Source organism: Perna viridis, chromosome 1 (assembly GCF_037379345.1).
Source record: "Perna viridis isolate PV_CMFRI_1.1 ecotype Kerala chromosome 1, ASM3737934v1, whole genome shotgun sequence".
Lineage (NCBI taxonomy): Eukaryota > Metazoa > Mollusca > Bivalvia > Mytilida > Mytilidae > Perna > Perna viridis.
This window is the reverse complement of record NC_142445.1, coordinates 68,723,848-68,747,229: the sequence shown is the minus strand read 5'-3', so window position 1 is coordinate 68,747,229 and position 23,382 is coordinate 68,723,848. Positions and strand designations below refer to the sequence as shown.

The window sequence follows — 23,382 nt, the reverse complement described above, 5'->3', positions numbered from 1 at the left end:
TATGAAACACCTCACAGTCAACCACATTATAAAATATACTCCAGACAAAAATCAAAAGCACAGCACAGCATTGAACAGGGTACAACCATCAGTAAATGTCAGCAAAGCACAGCACTGAACAGGTTAAAACATCAGTAAATGTCAGCACATCATTGAACAGGGTACAACCATCAGTAAATGTCAGCACAGCACAGCAATGAACATGGTACAACATCAGTAAATGTCAGGAAAGCACAGTAATGAACAGGGTACAACATCAGTAAATGTCAGCACATTGATGAACAGGAAAACAGTTAACCATACCAATCAGTGTGTTATTTTTTCCAACAAATAAAAACTCTAAGACCCAAAGAGGCTATTTTTTATAGACACATTATCAAGTCATTACTTATACAAAACAGAGAAATTTTCTTTTTTTTTTTTTTACAATTCTAAAAACACATGTACAAGTATGACAATATGAGCTATAATGCTGTAAAGCACATAAAAAAAAAGATATTTAACATTGAAATATATTGATATATGCAATGTGTGTGCAGACATTGTGTATCAAGACACCATCAATATCAATCTAACCTGACAATAAAACAGGAGAAAAATACCGGCTTAGCAGCTCTAGTAAATTTAATAAGCCACTACAATGGGTTTCTAGGAAATAATTAGCAACAGTTTAAGATAAATCAACAAAATTATATGCATAAAAATGTATTAGAGACCTGTTCCATAAAAAGAATTATAAAAGTAAACACAGACAAAACAAAACTAACTGTAAAAAGTCTAAGACAGGTGTTACAATCCTACCTTGCATATTGTATCCAACTTAGACCATAACAGACATGTGGATCCACAAACATCAAAGATAAACAATAAACAAAACGGATAAGGAACTTATCGACTTGTTTGATTATAATAAATTCATTTTATTGTGGACAATTTCTGCAGACGTGACAAGTTTGGGTCAAATGCTTAATCATGATTCTTTGCTACTATATAATCAGACTTTCTAATGTGGACGTGATATGATTCCGATCATTGCTACATCATTGTGGATCTATTAATAGGTGAAATCAATAGAGCATGAAAGCTAACCATCTGTAGAGGGATTTAATATTATTTTGTTTTGCACTAGTATAGGTAATAACTAGTGTGAACGTGATCTTGTCTCTTTAAATGCTTTATCATTGTTTTCCCCTGACCAAGTATCGCAGTAGACATGACCCAATCATTTCCACAGCTTTATCATGTTGTTTTTAAAGGTTTTTCTTTAGTACCATAGCGAGAGAGGAACTCACTAATCATTAAACATTCTTTTACCGTCTGCGCTCACGTTCACATATAAGACTGGATGGTTTTATCAGGACTACTTAACACTCTCATAATCTTTTATGTTTTAATATAACTATTGGATTTAACCTTAAGAAATACAAGTTACAAAATTCAAGACATGGAAATCGGCAAAGTCATTCTTCTGCTTAAACTTATTATTTATGAATCAATTATGGTCTGCACAATCATCGTTAAACCTTGTGGTCAGGGTACCAGGTTTTAGGTCTAACCTTCAAAACTTATAACTCCCTGTACTTTAAAATGTTACAAAGAAGCCAATAAGCTTTACTTAATATCAGTCAATAACATGTACAGAAATATTATAATTATTGACATTTTTCTGTTTTATGATCCCTATTAAAATATAATTACAATCTAAAGTCACTGGTTGGCTGCTTTTATCCATGTGGGCATTGCACCACTTGTTTAATAATATAATACCTTTTAAGCCTTCCTTTCAGAAGATCAATAAACAACAATTTGCTGTGTCATGCTGCTAATACATCCTACATTGATGAATAAGCAAATCAACTAATGATGTATGAACATCTGATATTTCTATGTACTATCTAAAAGTCTTTTAAATGAACAAATGGTGATAGAAATTGTAAGATAGCCGTAGCTAGTTCAACTGTTAAATACACATATGTCTATTTATATTGCTTACACATGGATTAAAATTCAAATATCATAAATGCAAAAATAGCCTATCAGAAACTATCTGAAATGAATGCCATACAAAATGTTTTTTTTTAATATCAAATGGTAGAGAAATCCAAAATCAGAAGAAGTAAAAAAAAATAAAATGGATCTAATATACTGTGGCCCAAAAAATTTCTGCAAGATGGCAGAAATGGGGTTTCTAGCGTATAAATTTTATACCACTCGAGCAATATCATAATGTAACAACCGATCAGGTGAAATGTTGGACCAATTATCGATTGGACCAAGTACCTAAAAGATTTATATATCTGCAGTAGGGTATCAGGTTTCACCCATCTCATATTAATTCATATAAGTTATTGGATCATTACAATTAATGCACTCTAATGATGACATTTACAATGTAATTTTTTTTCTAAGTTTTGAATCCGAGTGAGATAAGCAGAAAGTATCAGATGATAGATAACAGCTCTCCTATATCGTCTTACCAATGACACACACAGAAAACTTTACACATAATAAATACATGATGATAGAAGCAACTCAAAATAAAAGTATTGAAGCACCAAGTGTTGAAAGGTACTATTACAAAGAATATCATTAGTATCATGGCAACAAACAAAAGTGTGGTGAGTTGGGTGGATATAGTTATGTTTAACTGATAAAGTGTCAAGGTTTGATTAAAAAGAAAGTGCAAACAGGATATGCCGAATCATAGTGCATCGTTGATGCGGCATAGAAACCAAAGACTTCAATTACAATGTTAAATTATAAAAGTATGTTGGACAGATATCTTCACTGATCCAGCTAGAAATATGGTGTTGTACTGCAGGTCAAAGAGAACCATATACTCTTTCATTTGAGTAATATCTGGACATCAGGAAAATACTTGTTTCTGGTCCCTTTTAAGTCCAAAAGTCCATAATGGTTCTAGTCACAAAAACAAAGATCAACTAAAACTTTCTTTGTTGTAAGACAATCCAAGAAATTCATTCACTTTTTCTCAAGTTACTGTCAAAGAAACCAAATGTTTACTATGACAACAACAGGATACCATTATACAACTGAATAAAAAATGTAAGCATGATTATACATTTTGTAATATATCCTAAATATAGATAGGGCAGAACATACAGGCATAGCACAGCTCAAAAGACTTTCCCTAAAAAATTAAAGCACAGTTGCCATAGTGCAATCTAATAATTATATACTCTGCTAAAATATTTAGCATTGTAAAGCACAGTACCATTAGGAGAAGACTGATTGAATGCCCTTTAATAGCTTTTGATATTCCTTAAACAATATCCAAAGCCAATGCTTTACACCTCACAAGTCTGTAGTTACCAGTATATTTAGTGGAATGTTTTACCAATAAAATATACAATGAATCCATGGATTAAAATATCCAAATCACAAAAATAAATATGAAACATCAAAGGAGACTCATCTTCTGGTAATCTTCATACACTACAACATTACACCAACAGGATAACAAAAAGATAGTAAGTCATAACAATAAACAATAAAAATTCAAACTAAGTAGTAAATTGCATGAAATATTTGTCAAACATGCAAATTCAAAGCTTAATGCATCTTTAATGTGTACTGTAAACTGTAATCAAAATATACATGTGTACTGTAAACTGTAATCAAAATATTACCAGGATGAAATACCGATAAATACTCAAGAAACTGCAAATTATAGCTTAAAGTATACAGTTTGAAAAAAAAAGAAAAAAAATAATTACCTTCATAATCCATAAATGGTTAATTATAATACATCAGTTAGACAGTAAAAACAATCAGTCCATTAACATGGTAATTATTTCCATAAAAAAAGACATCCAACTTTGTAACAAAGTAAACAAAAAGTAGTATATTGTACAACACACCTGATTAACAGATCCAATGACTTGACATTTTTTTCTTTGGGCTTTGTTTCAACTTTATAAAGAATCACAATCTTTATCATATATTCATTAAAAAAACATCTCATAAAAACATTACAATAGAAAAGTAATGAGAGACAAAAACATATCATTAAAATATCCATAATCCTTTCAAAATGTTTTATTTGATAATCGTGAGATATTATAAAGTTAAAAAAATAATAGAATACCAAGTCATCCTGGGAATTCATTAAGAAAGACAATATTGTCATGAAGTGGTAGAGTTAATAAATTGAAAGAATGTTTGTTGTAGGATTGTCTATCGTCAGGTTATGATAAATAATTGCTGAATTGGTTCAGATTATACCTGATTGTATAGAAAATCTTTTGGTGTAATATATAATATATATACACATGCATGCAATCAGCCATATGCATCAGGAAAAACCACACTGACAACCTTTAAACCACATAAAGGTTTAACTGTAAAATATTTTTCAACTGTATCAAAAGTACCTCATTCCTTGTCCCTAATGATGGCTGAGAGTCAAGGTTTACTTTGAATAAAAATTTACGGTATTTGAAGCCAAAGTAGAAAAAAAGCAGATGGACTTATTCCAACAAAGACTAACAGCATTCAGTATCATCCGCACTAATGACACAAACAGTATCACATACTTCATATAGAGCTTCAATTCTCTACATATTAGGAATGATGCAAAAGGATTTTTGGGCTTTGCCAGTATTCATATTCAATTTTACTTTATTTGTATAATATTAATGCAAACAAGCTCTCTTTTTATGACAACAAAATGCTCTACAGGTGGAGCTTGATATGATCACACCATGTCCAAAAATATCAGTGGAATTTTTTGGGAGTAATCTAACAGCCTTAAACTAATATAATACACATAATTAACAGCTGTACTTACAATACTTATTACATGAATGAACAAAAGTTTAATAATTCTGAATAAAAAGGTGAAAAATATTTCATTCCCACTACACAATAATTTTTATATCTGTGAAAAAAAGTTATTATTTTAATGAACAAATACATGTACCATGATTGGTCCTTTCAGGAACATGGATTAAAAAAAAGCAATATATGATGTATTTAGCAGGTAACTAAAGGGAAGTACATGTAAAATGTATATATTAACAAGGTTTTAGATATTTGAATTGGAATTGTTTTGGATTTTATAAAATAAGTAAAAAAATGATATACAAAATACCTCTTTTAATGAGATGTCATGCCGTTATGACTAAGGGGGTGAGTAAGTTTTCTTTACTTTTCTGTTATCCAACTTATCTTACCCCTATGACTAACTCCCATCGTAGGAATAAGTTTCACAAATTATCTTTTTTTATTCATTTTCTAAAATCTAAAATAATTTCAAATTCAAATAATACCATGTTTATAGCACTTGCAAGAGGTTTTTAACTCTGACTGAATACATACGCATTGTAGTATCATGGATTTTGTAGAAAGTATTTTGAAAAGCACCTTCTGTGTCCGTAGTTTTCCTGATTAAAATAAGCCCATTTATTTTTAGGTATTTCAAGAAAGCAAAGTTCACCTAACAATGACATAAACCTTCTTGTAAGAATTGTTTTCTATTTATATTTTGAATGTATAGATACATGTACATATACTGTATGGGCCTATTTTAATTAGAAAAGCTATGGACATGTAAGGTGCTTTTCAATATACGGCTACAAAATTTAACATGGCTTTTGTAATTTTACCATTTCAGCTATAATTCCCAGGAATAATACATTCAAAATAAAAAAAAACTTAAAGCATAGGAAAACAAGAGGCTCCCAGAAGCCTGAATCGCTTACCTGGTTAAATTTTTGCCTTTCAAGGGCAATAACTCTTAACAAGGAGTTGTCAGACAATTCTGACTGCATGAAGACTTTGCTAGAACTTATCATAAGGACCATTTCATCAACTGAAACTTTCATTCTGCCTTTTATAGTTTTCAAGATATAGGCTGAAAACTGCTAAAAACATAATTTTTTGCCTTTCAAGAAACAATAACTCTAACATGGAGTTGTCTGACAATTTTGATAATTCCAGACTTTTGTAGGCCTTATAATAAGAATCATTTCAGCAATTGAAAGTCTCATTCTATCTATCATAGTTTTTAAGACATTAGCTGAAGGTTTTGGAGATATATGCACAAAACTACTGTCTGACCCCTATGTTCTAATTTTAGTAACAATGGCTATAATTTTTAACCAATCAAAAATGCAAACAATGATTTTGTGCAGGATACCCTAAAAAACAAGAATATCAACTTTCATTGAATTCTGTATAGCAGTTTCTGAGGAGAAGATTTTTGAAAGTAATAACATCAAAAAACAACAATAAAAAAACGTCCAAAAAGGACAATAACTCCAACATGGTTCAACAGATTTTCACCAAAATTTGGCTACATATAGATCTCATCATGCTGAATACTTTTACCCTACAGTACACCAAAAGAGTATCAATTCTCAAATTTTTGGTGTCACTTTTCAGAGTGACTCCAGGAAATTCCTCAAAATGCCTGGAGTGATCTTGGCATATTTACTCCAAAAGGCAATAAAATACTCCCAGCTGGAGTCATGATTATCCTTTGAAGTACCATCTACATCCTGTCTTACCTGTCAGTTGAACATAATTACAATACATGGTAATAAAATACATGGAGTGACACCGAAGTACTCCCAAAAAGACAATAAAATACTCCCAGATGGGAGAAATCACTTGTAGGATTTTAGGTTTGTTGGGGTTTAACGTCCGAGCAGCAATATTTCAGTTATATTCAGACAATAGGATTTTAGGAGTAGACTTAGTAAAACTCTGTGATCCACTGGACACCAAAATGGGAGTTTGAGAATCTATACTCTCTGGGTGTACTGTATGTCAAAATTTAGTTAAACCTAACAGTTTTGACGATATATGCAAAAAACTACTGTCTGACCCCAATGTTATATTTTTTGTAACAACTGCCATGTTTTTTAACCGATCAAAAATCCAAACATTCATATTGTAAAGGATACCCTAAAAAAACAAAAATACCAACTTTCATTGAATTCTTTATAGTACTTTCTGAGGAGAAGATTTTTGAAAGTATTAACCCTTACCATGTGGAAACCGTAATATTACAGTCATGGGCTGTTTTCTGACTTTTGAGTTCTGGCAATTTATTTTTGGCTTTGGAAACCACAATTTGATTTCATATGCAAGCAGTGTGAATGTGCTTTAAAATGAGGCTATATTATATTGAGTTTTAGCAAAAATAGTGACTTGACAGCTGAACAAAGGGTCATGAGTTAAAAAGGCCACAAAAATTGTGAGTTTTTGAGGGGTAGACCTCAATTCTCGGCCTCGAACAACAGCAGAACATAGTGCTTCATTTCACCTGGTTTCTACAAAACAATGACGTCTCTCACCACTCCCATGATGTCAACCCCATATACTAACCACTTCCATTTTAAGGCCAATCTGAAGCCAAAAATTGCAAAAAATCCTCATTTTTTTCTCATGAGTGACCCCTCTGGGGACCCCTGACCTTCCACTTACAGCTGTAATGAACAATTTATTGCTTGAATTATCATCAGAGGGAACAAGCATTGGAAAAATTGCACTTTGGACCCCTGGTGAGCACCACATCCGATGAAAAATGACCAAAAATCACCATAAATGACCATTTTCAGGCAATAGACCCATTTTCCTACCCATGCCCACCAACCATCGCACCACCTCCTAACGCCATCCAACCCACCCCGTGATCACCTACCTTTAACTTAAAAAAAACAATCAGCATCAGCACCATGATGCAACTAATTTGCATAAGTTTGCAAAATATCAAAATCTAGACATTTTTTCAAACAATTCAGCATGGCGAGTGTTAACATCAAAAATAGCAAATAACGTCCAAAAAGGGTAATAACTCCAACATGGCCAACAGATTTTCACCAAAATTTAACTACAGATAGATTTCATCATGCTGAACACTTTTACCCAGTCAGAATTTGGCTAAACCTAATTGTTTTGGAGATATATGCATAAATCTGCTGTCTGACCCCTATGTTCTATTTTTAGTAACGGCAGCCTTGTTTTTAACCGATCAAAAATCCAAACAATCCTTTTGTGCAGGATACTCTAAGGAACAATCACTAAAGTTTTCATGCAAATCTATTCAGTAGTTTCAGAGGAGAAGATGTTTGAAGGAATTGTTAATGACAACATCGATGACGATGGACGCCAAGTGATGGCAATAGCTCACATGGCCTATGGCCAGGTGACCTAAAAATTAGTTCTTAAAATTGATGATCAAACAGGGAACCAAGGTAAGACTGACAACTTGATAATTAGTGCATCACTTATAGTTACAAGGTTGAAGCTAGCTTGTATTCAGATACCGGTATACTTAACAATCATATAATTGGCGTCACTAAACAAATAATCTAAATGACAAAAAACTTATTCAATGTCTAATTGTCAATTTCCTATAAAATTTCACTAATACTTGATCTTTCAAAATACAAGTACAAACATACATGTATAGTGGCTTCCTGTACTCATGAGTAGAGAGCAGCCAGGTTCTATCCTATCCTATACCCTATTATGATTAGCCAAGATACAAATCTGAACATAACCATAGTAAATCCCAGGCTACAGGCATTACAAAATCTAGTACCAGATATCAAAATCCCCTCTTGTTGATTCCTATAATGCCATGTAAATCTTCCGTAATTCCATTTGTATATACTATCAAAATTAATTGCATAGCTAATAAAAGAACAAATACAATGCTGATGCTCACCCTGAACATAAAAAGAACCAGTGGCATTGTTGGCCTGTTTCAAAACTAACTTAAAATGGGAAAATATGTGACCTATTTTTGAATAGGAAAAATAGTACAAAACTTTAATTTTTACTTTAATTTCCACATGTAATATAAATAATACCAAGAAAAAAACAAGTTATCACTTTGACTACTATATGGCCAATGATTTTTCTGATTATGAATAACTTAAAGCCATATTTAGGCAAAAACTTCCATAAGGGGGAGCAAATGATATGACTGTCTGAACAACTGAATATTAACTGTTACTATTAATACAGATTTAATTCAAGTATAAAAAAATCCAAAATCGTAGCAAAATACTAAATTAAAAAATGTGTATTTGTGGGAGTTCATATCACTTGTGCCTTAGTTTCCTTAGTTTATAGTGTGACATCTTGCTGATCTTCAGTTTTTATAAGTAATCTATTTTATTTGGTTTGCTACATCGTGTATGTAGATCAACGCTGTTTTCACTTTTAGGCCAAGTTTTTGGATTTTGACAAATTTGAAATATCCCACTCCTGGCACTTCAGTATTTTTTTTACAACATCTAGTATGTAAATTCTTTCAAGTCACCTTTGCCTGTGAAATGTTTAAATGTTTTATCTCTTCACTTTTTGATCTTGACTGAAGCAATGGTTGTATGACATTCCATATCATATCAATATCTGAAATTTTACCCTTGACATTATGACATTATGACAGTATCAAAATCATTAATGGAAACTCCTTGGTGCATGTATGTTGAACAATCTGAACAGAACATAACAAAGATAACCAATAAACATGTAGTTACATTAATGCAAAATGTACTTACTTTGCTGGATGAATCGTCTTACATGTAATAACTATAATTTCACATTTTTTATAATCAGCAATATGAGAGTCAGCCATTTGTTGTGATTTAGCAAAGTGAACATTGGTTAATTTGTGATACTATGAAGTGTAGTACTAGAGATGGCTAACAAGCAACTGTCTGACATGATGTGAACTGATGCATCTAGCAAGTCCGTTCTAAAGGAAGTTTGATTTTTCCTATAGGGTATGTAAGTCTTGTCGTGTGACTGTGCTTTCGTGAGAATGGATCCTCATTTGCCATTCATATGCATGGAGATTCATCATTAAAAAATTGTTGAATTCAGTATATAAAAGCTAAACATCCTTTTGTGTAAATATACTGTTACAAATAATAAGTATCTAGTTTTACATGACAAAAAATGTAAAGAAAAGCATAAATTAGAAGATTTTTTTCATTGTAATGCAGCATTTCAAGATCCAGGAAGTAAACATTAAAATGCAGATGGGTCTTCTGATTTTGATATGTTCTACATATGTACAAATACATTGGAAATTCTGGAAAGGAAAATGAAACTAGAATAAGACTTACAAACCCTATTAATTATATGTATTAGTCTGTAAGAATCCCAGTCTTTACAGTTAAGCAGTAGTCTGAAGCCCAAGGCTTGTCAAAATGGAGGTGGGCCTGTAAAATTAACTACTACAGGCCAGCAGTCACCATATAAAAATTTCTGAAAAATTTATTGGGCCTATGAACAGGAAAGTTAGTTGTAAAGACCAGAATCTGGCAGTGGGTGAATCATGGTGGAAAAAAAACACAAGCCTTTCTATGAAATCTTACTGAAATGCAGAAATGGCATTCATTTCTTTTCTAAGTGTCAGTAATTTGAGGTATAAAAAAATTAAATCAAATGCATTGCAATTTCATAATCAAAGGGAAATAACTCACTTTTCCCCTTTCCCTCTATTATAACTCTGAACTTGCTTTTCCACATCCTTTGACACTTCTAAGATGAACAAACTGTCAATTCATCTTTAATAGACCATAAACTATGTGCCAACATTATCAAATTTACATGGTTTTTTTTTTCTGATTAATTAGTTTTCAATTTTGCCTGATTCTTACAGATGAAGTACTTATCAAAAATATCAGTAATATACATTTATCTTTAAAAGTAATCCTAAATTTACATTTAATCCTAAGAAATTCTTTTCTTCAGAGTTCCATATTTATGATATACATTTTTATGTACATGTGTATTCAGTGCTCTAGAATTTTTCTTTAAATTTGCATTTTCCGAGACAAATTTTACAGTAAGAAAACACTTCCAACCACTCAGGCACAGTACAAATCTGTCAAATATTACTTTCACTTGACTGTTTCACTTTCCTAAGGAAAGTGGAAATTGGAATCCTGTACATGTAGGTACAAAATGTAAACTTTACATGATGAAATTGAATTCAAATTAAATCATATCCATGCTCGTTTCACAACTGCACAGCATATACAAAACCATTTTCCTCCAGTACAAACAATCAGTAAATTAACTGACCAATGTAATATCTAAGATATGTTATTTTTCATAAATTTGATTGCTGCACTTGTGATTGCCTAATGATAGCCTAAAAGATTAAAAAATGTATGCATGCTGTTTACTGAATATTTGAAAGAAAATGTCCACTGCTGCTTTATGTACAGTACAAATACAAGTATATGGCCAAGTGTCTGGGGTCATCTGCATATTAAAATCAAATTCTACTTCTTCTGAAATTTACCTCTCTGACAAACTCAGTTTCAAATGATAAGGGTTCTTTTATTGAAAAGGGCTGTGAAGAACTAGTCTTCCTTAATGGAAACACACACACACATAAATATAGAAAGCATATAATCTGATAGAATGAAATGCAACTTAAACATAATAAGACAGCATTAAAGGTTATAATTAAGCAGCAGTCTCATGGGGAAACAAATTTAAGTATTGAAACAGCCAAAGGTAACACTTTCTAAGGAGAGTATTTTGTTTTAAAGGCTTGAGAAACAGTCAGAGACTTTAGCCACTTGTCTGATGCCCCAGACCAGTAGACTTTGATTCAGACTAATTTTGTTTTGCCACTGGTCTGATTGGACTAGTAGAAAAAATACCTCCTGTTTTTTTTTTTATTCTAATGATGTCTTTTAGCTTTGATAGACAGATCATAATCAGAAACTTATTCTTGTAATCAAACAATCGTTGAGTTTTCATAAGATATATTTAATTGAATAAATAAAAATGTAAATCTTTTAAGTATTTTTTTTTGTTTTGGACAAGTGAAAAATTTTGTATACTATAATGCAGACTGGAGGTACAAATGTACAGTTTTTGCATAATGAAACTGTACATCATTCTAAATCTTTGTTTTTGTATACATAGAAAAAATTTGTAGAAAAATGTCTTACATGACTACAGTAAATTGGGAAAATAGGGAATTGTATTAATAAATGTTCAATCTGCAGCTTTAAGAATCACCATAACATACAAATACATACATATGTATCTATCCAGTAATTTAAATACAGGCTTATTTCAACTACATGTGAGCAGTGATCGAATTTAAAGGGAACGCAAGTTAAAATTCAATTTTGCAAGTAGAAATTATTTCCACTTGCTAAAATTTGCCAGTAGAATTCTAAATGTCATAAAGTCCAGAAATAACCCAGAAAACTTAAATTTAGTGAGTGTAATTTCAGGACTCACTAAATTTAGCTGAAAATTCTGAAATTCAATCTCTGCTAAGGGTAACCACATGAATGAATACTTATGACCAGTTATTACATATTTACGCTTCGTTGTTTCTGTTGAAAATATGACAAATTAGGCTGCAAGCTGCACTGTATACAGTACATGTATAATTTTTCAATTGACAACATTATCACCACTTTCATCTTTACTTGATTCTAAATTTTCAAATAATGAACCAGGGACTTTATATTACAGGGCAATGAAAGAAATTAGCAGAAGACCTACGGACCGAGTCTATGTAAAATCAAGCAGGTCTATGATGAAATTGACTCAAGTTGCTTTAAAATGTAGTGTGCTGTCTATGTAAATTTATGATGGGTCTTTGTCGACAAAAAATTCAGTTTCTAACACTGTTACAGGGACTACACTAAAATGACTGGTCTGAATTTCCTCTGACCCTCCAACCCTCCTCTTTTTTATTTGGATATTGATTTGTGGGGTTGGGGTCAAATGATGTGCCATACAAAATGTCAGAGATTCAGCGGTACCGCAGAGTTCTGTCCTTAAACCGCTTGTAACCACTTTAAAGTTAAAATCATGCACTTCACACCTACTAAGTTCAATTCCAGAATCATTTTCCTGTTTTCCTGTATGCTGGTACCATATTTTCATGAGACTGGCGGAGCTTGTTACTTTAAGAACAGATGGTAGCAGACACATAATTTTTCACTAGAATTATGAAATTGTCTATAAGATTCGGGTTTTCAAAATCCTGTTTGCTCTGTTACAAAAGAAAAGTAACACCCGCAAGTCTCATCTCACGCCACTTCAAAAAGTAAACAATGCAGGGTCTCTCATGAAATATGATCAAAACTTCAATAAAAGTAAATTTTGTAGCAAATATGGTACCAGCATACAGAAAAATAATTCCTAATCAAACTACATTGTAGGTATGTGTGATGTGCAAGATTTTAACTTGGAAGTCATTAGAAGTGGTTGAAGGTACTCTGCGGTACTGCTGAATCTTTAACTTTTTGTATGGCACATCGTTCTGACCCCAACCCGACATATCAATATCCTAAGACAAAATATAAAAGCCAAATGGGGAGGGTTGCAGGGTCAGAGGAAATTCAGACAATAAAATGACTGAACTAAACAAGTAGGAAGCTCATTTTTTTCTCCATTCCAGTTTCGACATGTTTCACCATGTTTAAAAGTTGCATCTACTTTAATATGACGAAAGAGGAAAATCAGAGAAAGAATGTTAAACGGCTAAACATTTTCAGACTGAACGAATGCCGGATTGTGGAGTCAAACACATAGATGTATATACGAAAGTGGTAGCAAAGAACTTAAATATTTTATTACCACATACCTGAACATAGTTTACATGATAATTATTTTGAAATAGAACCTTTTTTCTGTTAACCTTTTTCACAACATTATTATCACTATCCATACCGGAAATCGAGCTGTCTGGGTTTTGTACGCGTTTGGTAATACTAAGACTTATGGGCTTCTTTCAAGCATCAGGGCTACCTATATGGGACGAAGCGATTTTCCAATTTCAACTTTTATCTCATATTTTTCAAAACAATGGAATCTGTTGATGTTTATGGTATATATAACAATTGTATTCTAATGTCACAAACGACTACTACACTCCTTTAAGGTTTAAATACAAATACTTTATTGGCACAAACTTATACACTTACAGTGGATGGTTATGCCAACTTATGGCCTATTTGGCTATTACAACAATAAATGTACTTTACAGTGAAACATGATAAATCTAAGGTATAACATAATAATTGGTGAATATTTCTGTCGCATTCAATATTATTGGAGACTTATATCTCCAATTTTAAAGCAGTTCAGTGTAAATGTGGAGGACATTCTCAAAATAGTTTGTGATTTACTATTTAAAAAATATTGATTTTGGATATGGTATTGTAATCTGTAAAGCCAGGAAGCAAAGTATTTACTTTATCGATTAATTTCTGTCTTTCTCATTCATAATGAGGACAGTGGAGTAAGAAATGTTCTTTATTTTCGACATGACTTAAATTGCATACCCTACACAAACTTTCTGAAACAAGTACATTACTTTGTTGAACCTTTTCTATCATAAGATAATGGGAGCTTGTCCACATTTTTTAAATAGCCGCACGTTGTGAAACATTTACAACAATTTCTACATATGTTGGTTTTTGTCCCATCTTACATGTGGTTCTGAAAAAGTCTAGTTTTGAAGATTGAAGTATTTTAAAGTTTTGTTCTTGCAAATTTTGATCTATTATACTTTGTTTTACACTTCTATTTTCTTTTTTGAAAGACATATTCTTATTGGAAGTATATATGAATATCCAAGTCTATTTACATGTAGTAATTCTTTAGTGTTTTTTACCAAAGGATTGTGATTTTTAATTGCATTGAAAATTTGATATAGCAATGTACCTTCAGAAGAATAGATGTGATCTAAATAATTTATAACTGTAATATGAATTAAGGTTTTAAAAGGGAGCCGGGCTAGTTCTGCCCGGCAGGCTTCATTAGATGTCTGGCAATTAACTCCAAAAATTTCTTTAATGAATTTCAAATGTAGATTTTCAAATGAATCACTGTCACTTAAGTGATAAAACATACCCCAAACTTCACTACAATATAAAAGAATTGGTGATATTAAATGATCAAAAAGTTTTTCCAATAATTTACATGAGTTGTGTAAAGTTTTAGTTTTCTTTACCTTGAAAAAGGCTTTTCAAGCTTTTTCCATTAAAGTGGTTATGGTTAAGTTGAATTTTCCATTATATCTTAGTACTATTTCTAAGTAGCAATAAAAGAGGTTGGAAATCTACTCTTCTAAAGTCACGAAGTCTAATATTCTGCCTCTATAAAAAAAAATTGTGCTGCCCTACATGCCAGTGGGACAAAGGGCAGTAAGTAAGTAAGTAAGTAATAAAAAAATTGTACAATGTATAACTCTCTTAATGATGCTTCATGATGATTCCATGAAATTGTGTCCTTCAACTTATGGTTCCACTGCTTCAGGCTTTCATAATTCTCTTGTTTCAGGTTTAATTTGTGATTTCAGCTCTGTGCCTGTGATAGTTACTTGTATAATAGAGCTCCTCACTTTTCCAGTGTTTATCAAGACAATTCCTAACATGGTGGAGACATTGTTATATGTCCTGGAAGTTTAGTCCATGTTATACGTACGGCAAAACTATTTTTTTCTTGTGCTTGTATCATTGAAGGAGGAGGCATTTGTTATATATTCGGGAAGTTTATTCCTCGTTCTTGTTCTATGTCTGGCAAAGCTTCTTTTTACTTGTGCTTGTATTAAATCTGGAGAACTATTTTGCTCTTGTTTGTTCTGGTACTATATCTAATATCTGTGTTTAACTGTAATTTCAGAAAGGTACTAGCCTCTGTATCTTATTTTTGGTGTATGATTTTGTATGCCTAGATCATGTCTCCTCAGATTCTCTTGTATGCTACAGTTAGTAATTTGAGTTTTTTATGTCTCTCAGCATAACTTAGATTTTGAATGCTGTTTAATACCATATATTGACCCCCCTGCTACAAGTTAAATGAAACAAATTGGTTAAAATATCACAACAGGGGGATAAAATATCCAAGCAGGGAGTTATAATATCATAATAGGGGGGTTTGAAAATCGCAGGACAGGGAATAAAATATTGCAGCAGGGGAGTTAAAACGTAGCAGCTGGAGAGGCAAAATATCACAATGGGAAGGGGGAGGGTAAATATTGCAGCAGTAGGGTTAATGTATAGCAGCAGGGAGATTAAAATATTGCAGCAGGAGGATTAAAATATCACAGGTCACTCTTACCACTTCCAGGTGAAATGGCCACCCCCTATGTAGTACCAAAAAATACCCTAAACCTAGGTATATGCATTAAAAGAGCATTATTTGTGTGTTTTCTGATAAAAAAAAATCAAAATAAATCTGAGAATGTGTACTTTAAAATCATATTTGTAATTTTCTACAAAAGTGTATGCATGCAACATTGATGTTTACATTTGCATGTGTGAGTAATTTGCCTCCATGCTGTCAATTACAGAAAATGTAAAAATATGCATTTTTAATATTTATCAATTTTTTATGGGCAATTGAACTCAACAGGTGTTTCTAGAAAAGCAGAGAACGCTTACCCTGCTGGTTCACCTGGTCCATGCTTCCAGTTTTTGGTGGAGTCCGGGTTGCTCATTTGCTTTTGTTACTTTGTGTGTATTATTTTAGTTACTTTATGTTCTTTTTTGTGTATGTTTTCCATGTCTGGTCTTTGTCCCTGGATTACATTCTTATGATTAGCGCTAGAACCTTGGCTTCCTTGATTACTCTTTCAAGTAAATTTTGTGAAGAATTTCTAGTTCTACGATTAATGTACCATTAGCATAATGAGTTTGAAAGCCTTGTTTTCCTAGTTCCACAATGGTATGCATCTTTTAGATGTAATTTTTCCTGGGAATTAGCATAAAACTTTGAAAATTACTTTTTTTAACATGTAAAGTAAAGTAGTTAGTGAGACCATAAGCTTAATCATGGCATATTTCAGAGAAATGCACAATTTGATGAAAATGTTTTTTCTTGTCATTATTTCCTTTTTCCCATAATATCAGTTTAGTGATATTGGTAATCTGGCTATATTCGTCTATCAAGGCATGATGAATGAAATAAAATGTAATGCCTGTATTCCTCTACCATTTTGATTGATCCTTACCTATAGAACTTTTACAAAAGACTAACACAAAGAGAAATAATAAACGAAAAACGAACCTTTCATCAATTTAGGATGATGATAATTTTTGTTACCATCATCATTTTAATACCAGTGTTGACCCTGGAGTTAAGATACAAATGTATCATTTGATATTTTAATCCCAGGGTCAATATTTGGCAGGGGTCAAAATATCATATGACACCAGATATTTGCTAAGTGATTCGATTTTGCACACTTTGTCAATGTATTTCTTTTTATATGGGCCCAGACTGAACTAGCATAGTCGAGATGTGTATGCTCTAAGGTTTTGTACAATGAAATGAACATATCTGCTGACATAGACTTAAAAGTTCTTATCTGTGCAAATGTTGCATTTGCTTTGTTCACCTTCTCACAGATATGTTTCTCGAATGTAATTTCCTTGTCAATTAAGTAAATTTTGTCTATAATTTGCTCAAGCTGTGGTGAAGTAGGGTATAATGTGCATCGTCCCCTTCTATGTATATTCATATATTTACACTTCTCAGTATGGAATTCAAGCAACCAAGTATCCCTCCAGTCTTTCATCTAAATTGCTTTGGAGTATCTGCCTGTCATTGTTATCTCTTATTATTCTGAAGATCTTATTGTCATCAGCAAATAGGTATGCATCTGATTCCACTGCTTGTGGCAAATCATTGATAAGTAGGGAAAAAAGTAGAGGTCCCAGTACTGATCCCTGCAGAATACCTGATGTTACCTCTCTTTTATTTTGACTTGCCTTTTATAGATACTCTCTGATATCTTCTTGTAAGGAAATTTTTAATCCATTCTGAGATTTGGTTCTTAATGCTGTAATTTTGAATCATTTTAATAAGCCTCCTGTGTGTAACTTTATCAAACGCTGTCTGGAAATATGTATAGATTCATTCTACTTGTAGACCCTGATCCAACCACTGCAGTCCATTTAGGGAAGTAGATCTTCCTGATGTTGCTTGTTTGAAAACAAGGTGTTGTGTTTCGAGTGATTGTTCATGTGTTGCTTGATGATTTTCTCCATTTATTTGCATACAATTGATGTTAAACTGATGGGTCTGTAATTTTTGGCTTGTGCTTTGTTACCCTTATACTTGGGTTTATTTCCAATCCTTTGAAACTGATGAAGATGTTAATAGTGATTATCATACTTATGTCAATTTGCTGAATTTTGATTGGTTCAATATGAGGGTAATATTCTTCTCTATCACATGGCTCAGAGGGTGATCGATTTTTTTTGTCCATTACCTACTCATGAAAAGCTAAACTGGTTCTAGTAAAAATTAGGTACCAGTTCAATCTGAGTCAGTTTTATGTTTGATGGAGAACCAATATGTGCAACGCCCATATCAATAACTGATATAACATCAATTAATAGAACTATTTATTTTGCTTTACTTATGATGCAAAATTTACTACAAACCTGTACCTTAACATTTCTAATTGTAAAGTCGAATTAAAAAGTGACTGAGGTTGGAACTGGAAAAGAAAGTGTTCAAATGATAATTTATGTCATTGTTGTTAAATGTCCATACACTGCATTCTTGACTTTTTTGTATTTGTTTGTTTGTTTTTATTTTCTTTTTTGTTGTTGTTGTTAATTCTGTAACAGTTGGGTAAAATAACTTATTTAAGCCAGTACTCCACAGTTTAGTTTAGTTTCGCACTTTTGGCTAGGGATGAAAAATGACATAAATGGAAACCGGTGGTTGCTATAGTGATTAAAAATGAAGAATCTATTGTTGATAAAACATTTTCTGAAAAAAGGGGACTTTTAAAAGTATTTTGCAATGTTTTATATATTTTCAAGCCCCGTGCAGGTCCGGGTGTCAAAAGAATAGGCCTGCAGCAGCACTAAGCTTGTCGTAAAAGGTGACTAAATAGTGCTCAGAAACCTAGCCAGGGGCTAGGCGCTCTGCCCACAGAGCAACTGGGATGTGTGCCCCAGGTGGTGGAATGGGGTACCCCTGGCGTGTTACATGCTGGGGTTGTCAGGCTATAATACGGAAAACCTGACCGCAAACCATAGTGGTGCACCGTGTTGGGAAAGATGCCATGTTCCTTGCACGTTAAAGAACCCTGCTGTGGTATTCGATATGAGTAGCAACCTTTGCGCTCTGCCACAGGAGGCTAAATTGCCCGACCCTACCCATCCCTCCCTTTTTCTGGTGGTAATCTAAATTTGTTGACCCTGTTGCCCTTGTGTCCCATACCTTTTTCATTTCATCATTTCATGTTCATTTTATCATCCACTTCATGTTCATCGTCTGAATATAGCTGAAATATTGCTGCTCGGACGTTAAACCCAAACAAACGAAGAATCCAAACAAAATATATTTTCAATGTTGAAGGGGCTTTTTTTCAATGACAATTTGACTTCATTGTGAAAATGAAAGTAAGTCAATTTTTCACCATGCTAAATTTAATAAGTGGATTACAAAGTGAAATAGCTCAAAATTTGACCGGCGATGCCCATATGAGGAAGGGGTTTTCGAAGGAAAAAGTTTGAACAGTTTCAGGGGATGAAATAAAAATTTCAGATATTTTGCGGGAAATTTGATATTTTTAAACCTGTTTTTTTTAACTTTTTTGCAAATTTTCACATATTTTTGCATGGTTTCTATGGTAACCCTATATGCTGTGGGTAATTTTTTTCCAGAAAATTTTTTCTGCATCATGAAGGCCTTAGCTTGAGCTATTTCTAGGTATATAGATTTACAGATGCTTGACAATTTTTTAAAGTGATAAATGTTACAAAGCATCAGATTACAAGACCAAAATAAGGCAGTTCTACAATACTGTGGAGTGCTGGCTATATACAAGAAAACTTTAAACAAAAACCAAAAACAACAAAAGCGAAAAAAACATCTTATTGACATTTGTGTTTGTGAGGAGAGAAAAGGTCCCCACCGATACATTGAATAAAGGTCCCAAAAAGGGCTGTCATCTACAGTTTTCATGAAAGAAAATAAAACAATTTTAATGAAGAAAATAAAAACAAAAGACAAACACACAAAACTGGTTGTTAGGACTTACTTTGAAAAAGAATAACATTGGAACATTCAGTATAATAAAATAAATAACATATAGCTAAGAGGGTGATAGATTTGGTTACCCCTAGAAAAAACATTGACACCCTCGGCTTCACCTCACTTGTACTCTTGGCTATTGTCTCCCTTTGTGTTCTAGTTTTTGGGTATTTAAAATCACCCATAAGTATAATAAGAGAGTTTCCAAGGTTGTTGGTCTCTATTGTTAATGATTGCTGTTCATTGTTATATTCACTTGTTTTATTAGATGGTGATCTATATACCCGTATTAGACCCATCTATAAATTAGACCTATCAATAGGTTGTCATTCTGGTTTAACTTACATGTATTTTTTGAATAAATGATCAGCATTTATATAAAAACAGTTTCATGTAACTCCGGTAAACGCATAGGAATGTCTATGATATTTTCGTTCTTTTCTTCGTTATATTATGGTTTATCAGTGTTCATTTGCACAATAACTCATAGATGATGCCTTCAACTTTATGTGGAACTTTGGTGAATTGTTTCTTTCTGTTAATGTGAGTTTCTTTTCAATTTTTATAAATTTCTAATTTTTGGTTTATGAGTTCTGGGAGTTTATTTTGACAAAATTGGCATGATTTTCTGTTTTCAGATTATAACTAAAAAACCTTGCAGCATGTCAAGAAAATTTTATTGAATTGTATATTTATATTGATGTAAGCTTCCGATTTCAGCATATAGAGGTATTTTGCAGTTTTCAGACTTTAACACCATATTGGTTGTTTCATTTTCATGAAACTTTGAAAATTTTTTTATTTCTTTTGATGTTAGCTCTATTTTTAACTGTTATAAAATTCATGATTTTTCGTTTTAGAGTTACCAGAATATATTCATAATAAAGGGGAATTACTAATATTTTTGTCTAGCTGTGCTCCAGGAAGCATTTTATTTACTACAAAGTGAATTTGTGATATTTATCATGTAAATTTTACTTACAATTGCAGAAAGAATAGTTGAAGGTTGGGAAAGAACAGAAACAAAAACAGGAGTACCTTATTATGTTTGGTAAAGTTTTTTGTGTATTAAAAACAAAAAAAATGTCTTAAAATATGTTATAATACCCTTGCTTTGTATTAAATTGGTTAGCAATTGATATGAAATAATATTAATGTTAGACTGTTATAAATATTTAAACTAAATTTTACATTTTCATATATTTGTACATAAATACTACTAAGTTTAGTCAAACATGTCAAATATATACTGTGAAAGTTTTTTGTTTGTGGGTATCAATTTTCGTGGTTTTCGTAGATTGGGTAAACCATAAAACCCAAAAATTAAAAAATCTATGACCCTAAACAAAGAAAAATTGGTATCCACAAATAAAAGTACTTTCATAGTACATGTGTATATGCAGTCTTTTTTTTTTTCAGAACAAAAATTGTAAAAAAAAAAAATTCATATTTTATGTTTAACAAGTAAAACTTTCAACAAAGGCCTAAAGAATTGACAAGATCGACAGGCAGATTTTAAAAATTCTTTCTATTTTACTTTAGCCACAAATTACAAAGAACTACATGGGACCATCCTTACTTGCTTAAGATAATGGAAGAGCTTGGTAGGTCTCATATACAACATGGCTTTATGGTATCAGTTCAATAGATTCAGTTGATGGTTTCCATTCTGTGGCATCTCACTATCAATTACAGTATTGATTGTACAGATATAATTGTTTTCATAATAATAAGAAAACATAGTGTTAAATTTAATGAATGAAATAAATAAATATGTGATTAATTAAAGTGTAGACAGTCTGTCAAAAAACAATAAGATGTGTGTACCTAAGTAATTACTGGTAGGCAAATTGTCATGACCTTAAGTCACTACAAATTGCAAAAATCTTCAACAAAAAACGTTATTGGAAGCTTATTTAATATTCTTGATTCTAATTGCATTTACTTTTTATTGCTGTTTGTAGCTGATTACAGTGGAATTAAATATGCTGCCTACAGAACTGCATTCAAAATTAGACATCTTCAGAAGAAGTTTAAGTGTGAGTTAACTAAATAAAAAAAAAACATGTTTATTTAATGTTCAGAATTAAAATGATCCTTTTTGGCTCACCTGGCCGAAGGCCATGTGAGCTATTGCCATCACTTGGTGATCGTTGTCGTCCGTTGTCGTCGTCGTTAACAATTTTTCAAAACTCCTCTCCTCTGAAACTACTGGACCAATTTGAACCAAACTTTGTATGAATGTTTCTTGGGGTATCCTGCATAGAACTGATGTGGGGATTTTTGATCCGTCGAAAAACATGGCTGCTGTTACTTAAAAAAAGAACGTTGGGGGCAGACAGTAGTGTTTCGCATATATCTCCAAAACCGTTAGGTTTACCCAAAATCTGACTGGGTAAAAGTATTCAGCATGATGAGATCTGTATGTGGTCAAATTTTCATTTTAATCTATTAAGCCATGTTTGAGTTATTGCCCTTTTTCAACGTTTTTTGCTATTTTTTTAATGTTATTTCTTCCAAAACTATTCTCCTCTGACCAATTGGAACCAAACTGGGTATGATTGTTTATTTGGGTATCGTGCATAGAATTGATGTGAGGATTTTTGATCCACTGAAAACATGGCCGCCGTTAATGAAAATAGAACATAGGGGTCAGACAGTAGTTTTTCGCATATATCTCCCAAACCGTTAGGTTTAGCCAAATTCTGACTGGGTTAAAGTATTCAGCATGATGAGATCTATCTGTGGTCAAATTTTGGTGAATTTGTTGATCCATGTTGGAGTTATTGCCCTTTTTGGACGTTTTTTTGCTGTTTTTAATGTTATTATTTTAAAAGATCTTCTCCTCAGAAACTACTTTACACAGTTCAATGAAAGTTGGTATTTTTGTTTTAAAGGGCATCCTTAACAAAATGACTGTTTGGATTTTTGATCTGTTATAAAGCATGGCCACTGTTACTAAAATTGAACATTGGGGTCAGACGGCAGATTTTTGCATATATCTCCAAAACGGTTAGGTTTAACCAAAATATGACAGGAGTAAAATTATTCAGCTTGTAGAGATCTATTTGTGGTCAAATTTTGGTGAAAATTTGTTGACCTATGTTGGTGTTATTGCCCTTTTTGGACGTTTTTTTTCTGTTTATGATGTTATTACTTAAAAAATCTTCTCAGATACTGCTCTACAGAATTCGATGAAAGTTGACATTTTTGTTTAATAGGGTATCCTTAATGAAATGACAGATTTTTCATCACTGAAAAACATGGCTGCCATTTCTAAAAATTTCTAAAAAAAAAATGGGGTCAGACAGCAGATTTTTGCATACATCTCCAAATCTGTTAGGTTTAGCC

At 32.3% G+C, this 23,382-nt stretch overlaps 2 protein-coding genes across 5 annotated transcripts in view; one reads left to right on the top strand and one right to left on the bottom strand.

The window, feature by feature from the left end:
- Nucleotides 1-13,727, bottom strand: part of LOC148630130 (kelch-like ECH-associated protein 1) — a 32,201-nt gene extending 18,474 nt beyond the window's left edge. Inside the window, exon 1 of one of the 3 annotated variants that reach the window (XM_088561395.1) lies at nucleotides 13,616-13,727. The gene's annotated coding sequence lies outside the window, so the exon portion shown is untranslated. Of the gene's footprint in view, nucleotides 1-801; nucleotides 917-3,737; nucleotides 3,854-13,615 lie in introns of those variants that run through there. The other 2 variants (XM_088561413.1, XM_088561421.1) reach the window with 2 other exon arrangements.
- Nucleotides 13,728-13,734: 7 nt separating this feature from the next.
- Nucleotides 13,735-23,382, top strand: part of LOC148630129 (dystrophin-like) — a 32,982-nt gene continuing 23,334 nt past the window's right edge. The window contains exons 1-4 of one of the 2 annotated variants that reach the window (XM_088561384.1): nucleotides 13,735-13,858; nucleotides 21,022-21,082; nucleotides 21,574-21,635; nucleotides 21,996-22,070. In XM_088561384.1, coding sequence (XP_088417510.1) covers nucleotides 13,837-13,858; nucleotides 21,022-21,082; nucleotides 21,574-21,635; nucleotides 21,996-22,070 — 220 coding nt within the window. In that variant the 5' untranslated portion in view covers nucleotides 13,735-13,836. The remainder of the gene's footprint in view (nucleotides 13,859-21,021; nucleotides 21,083-21,573; nucleotides 21,636-21,995; nucleotides 22,071-23,382) is intronic. The other variant, XM_088561373.1, reaches the window with a different exon arrangement.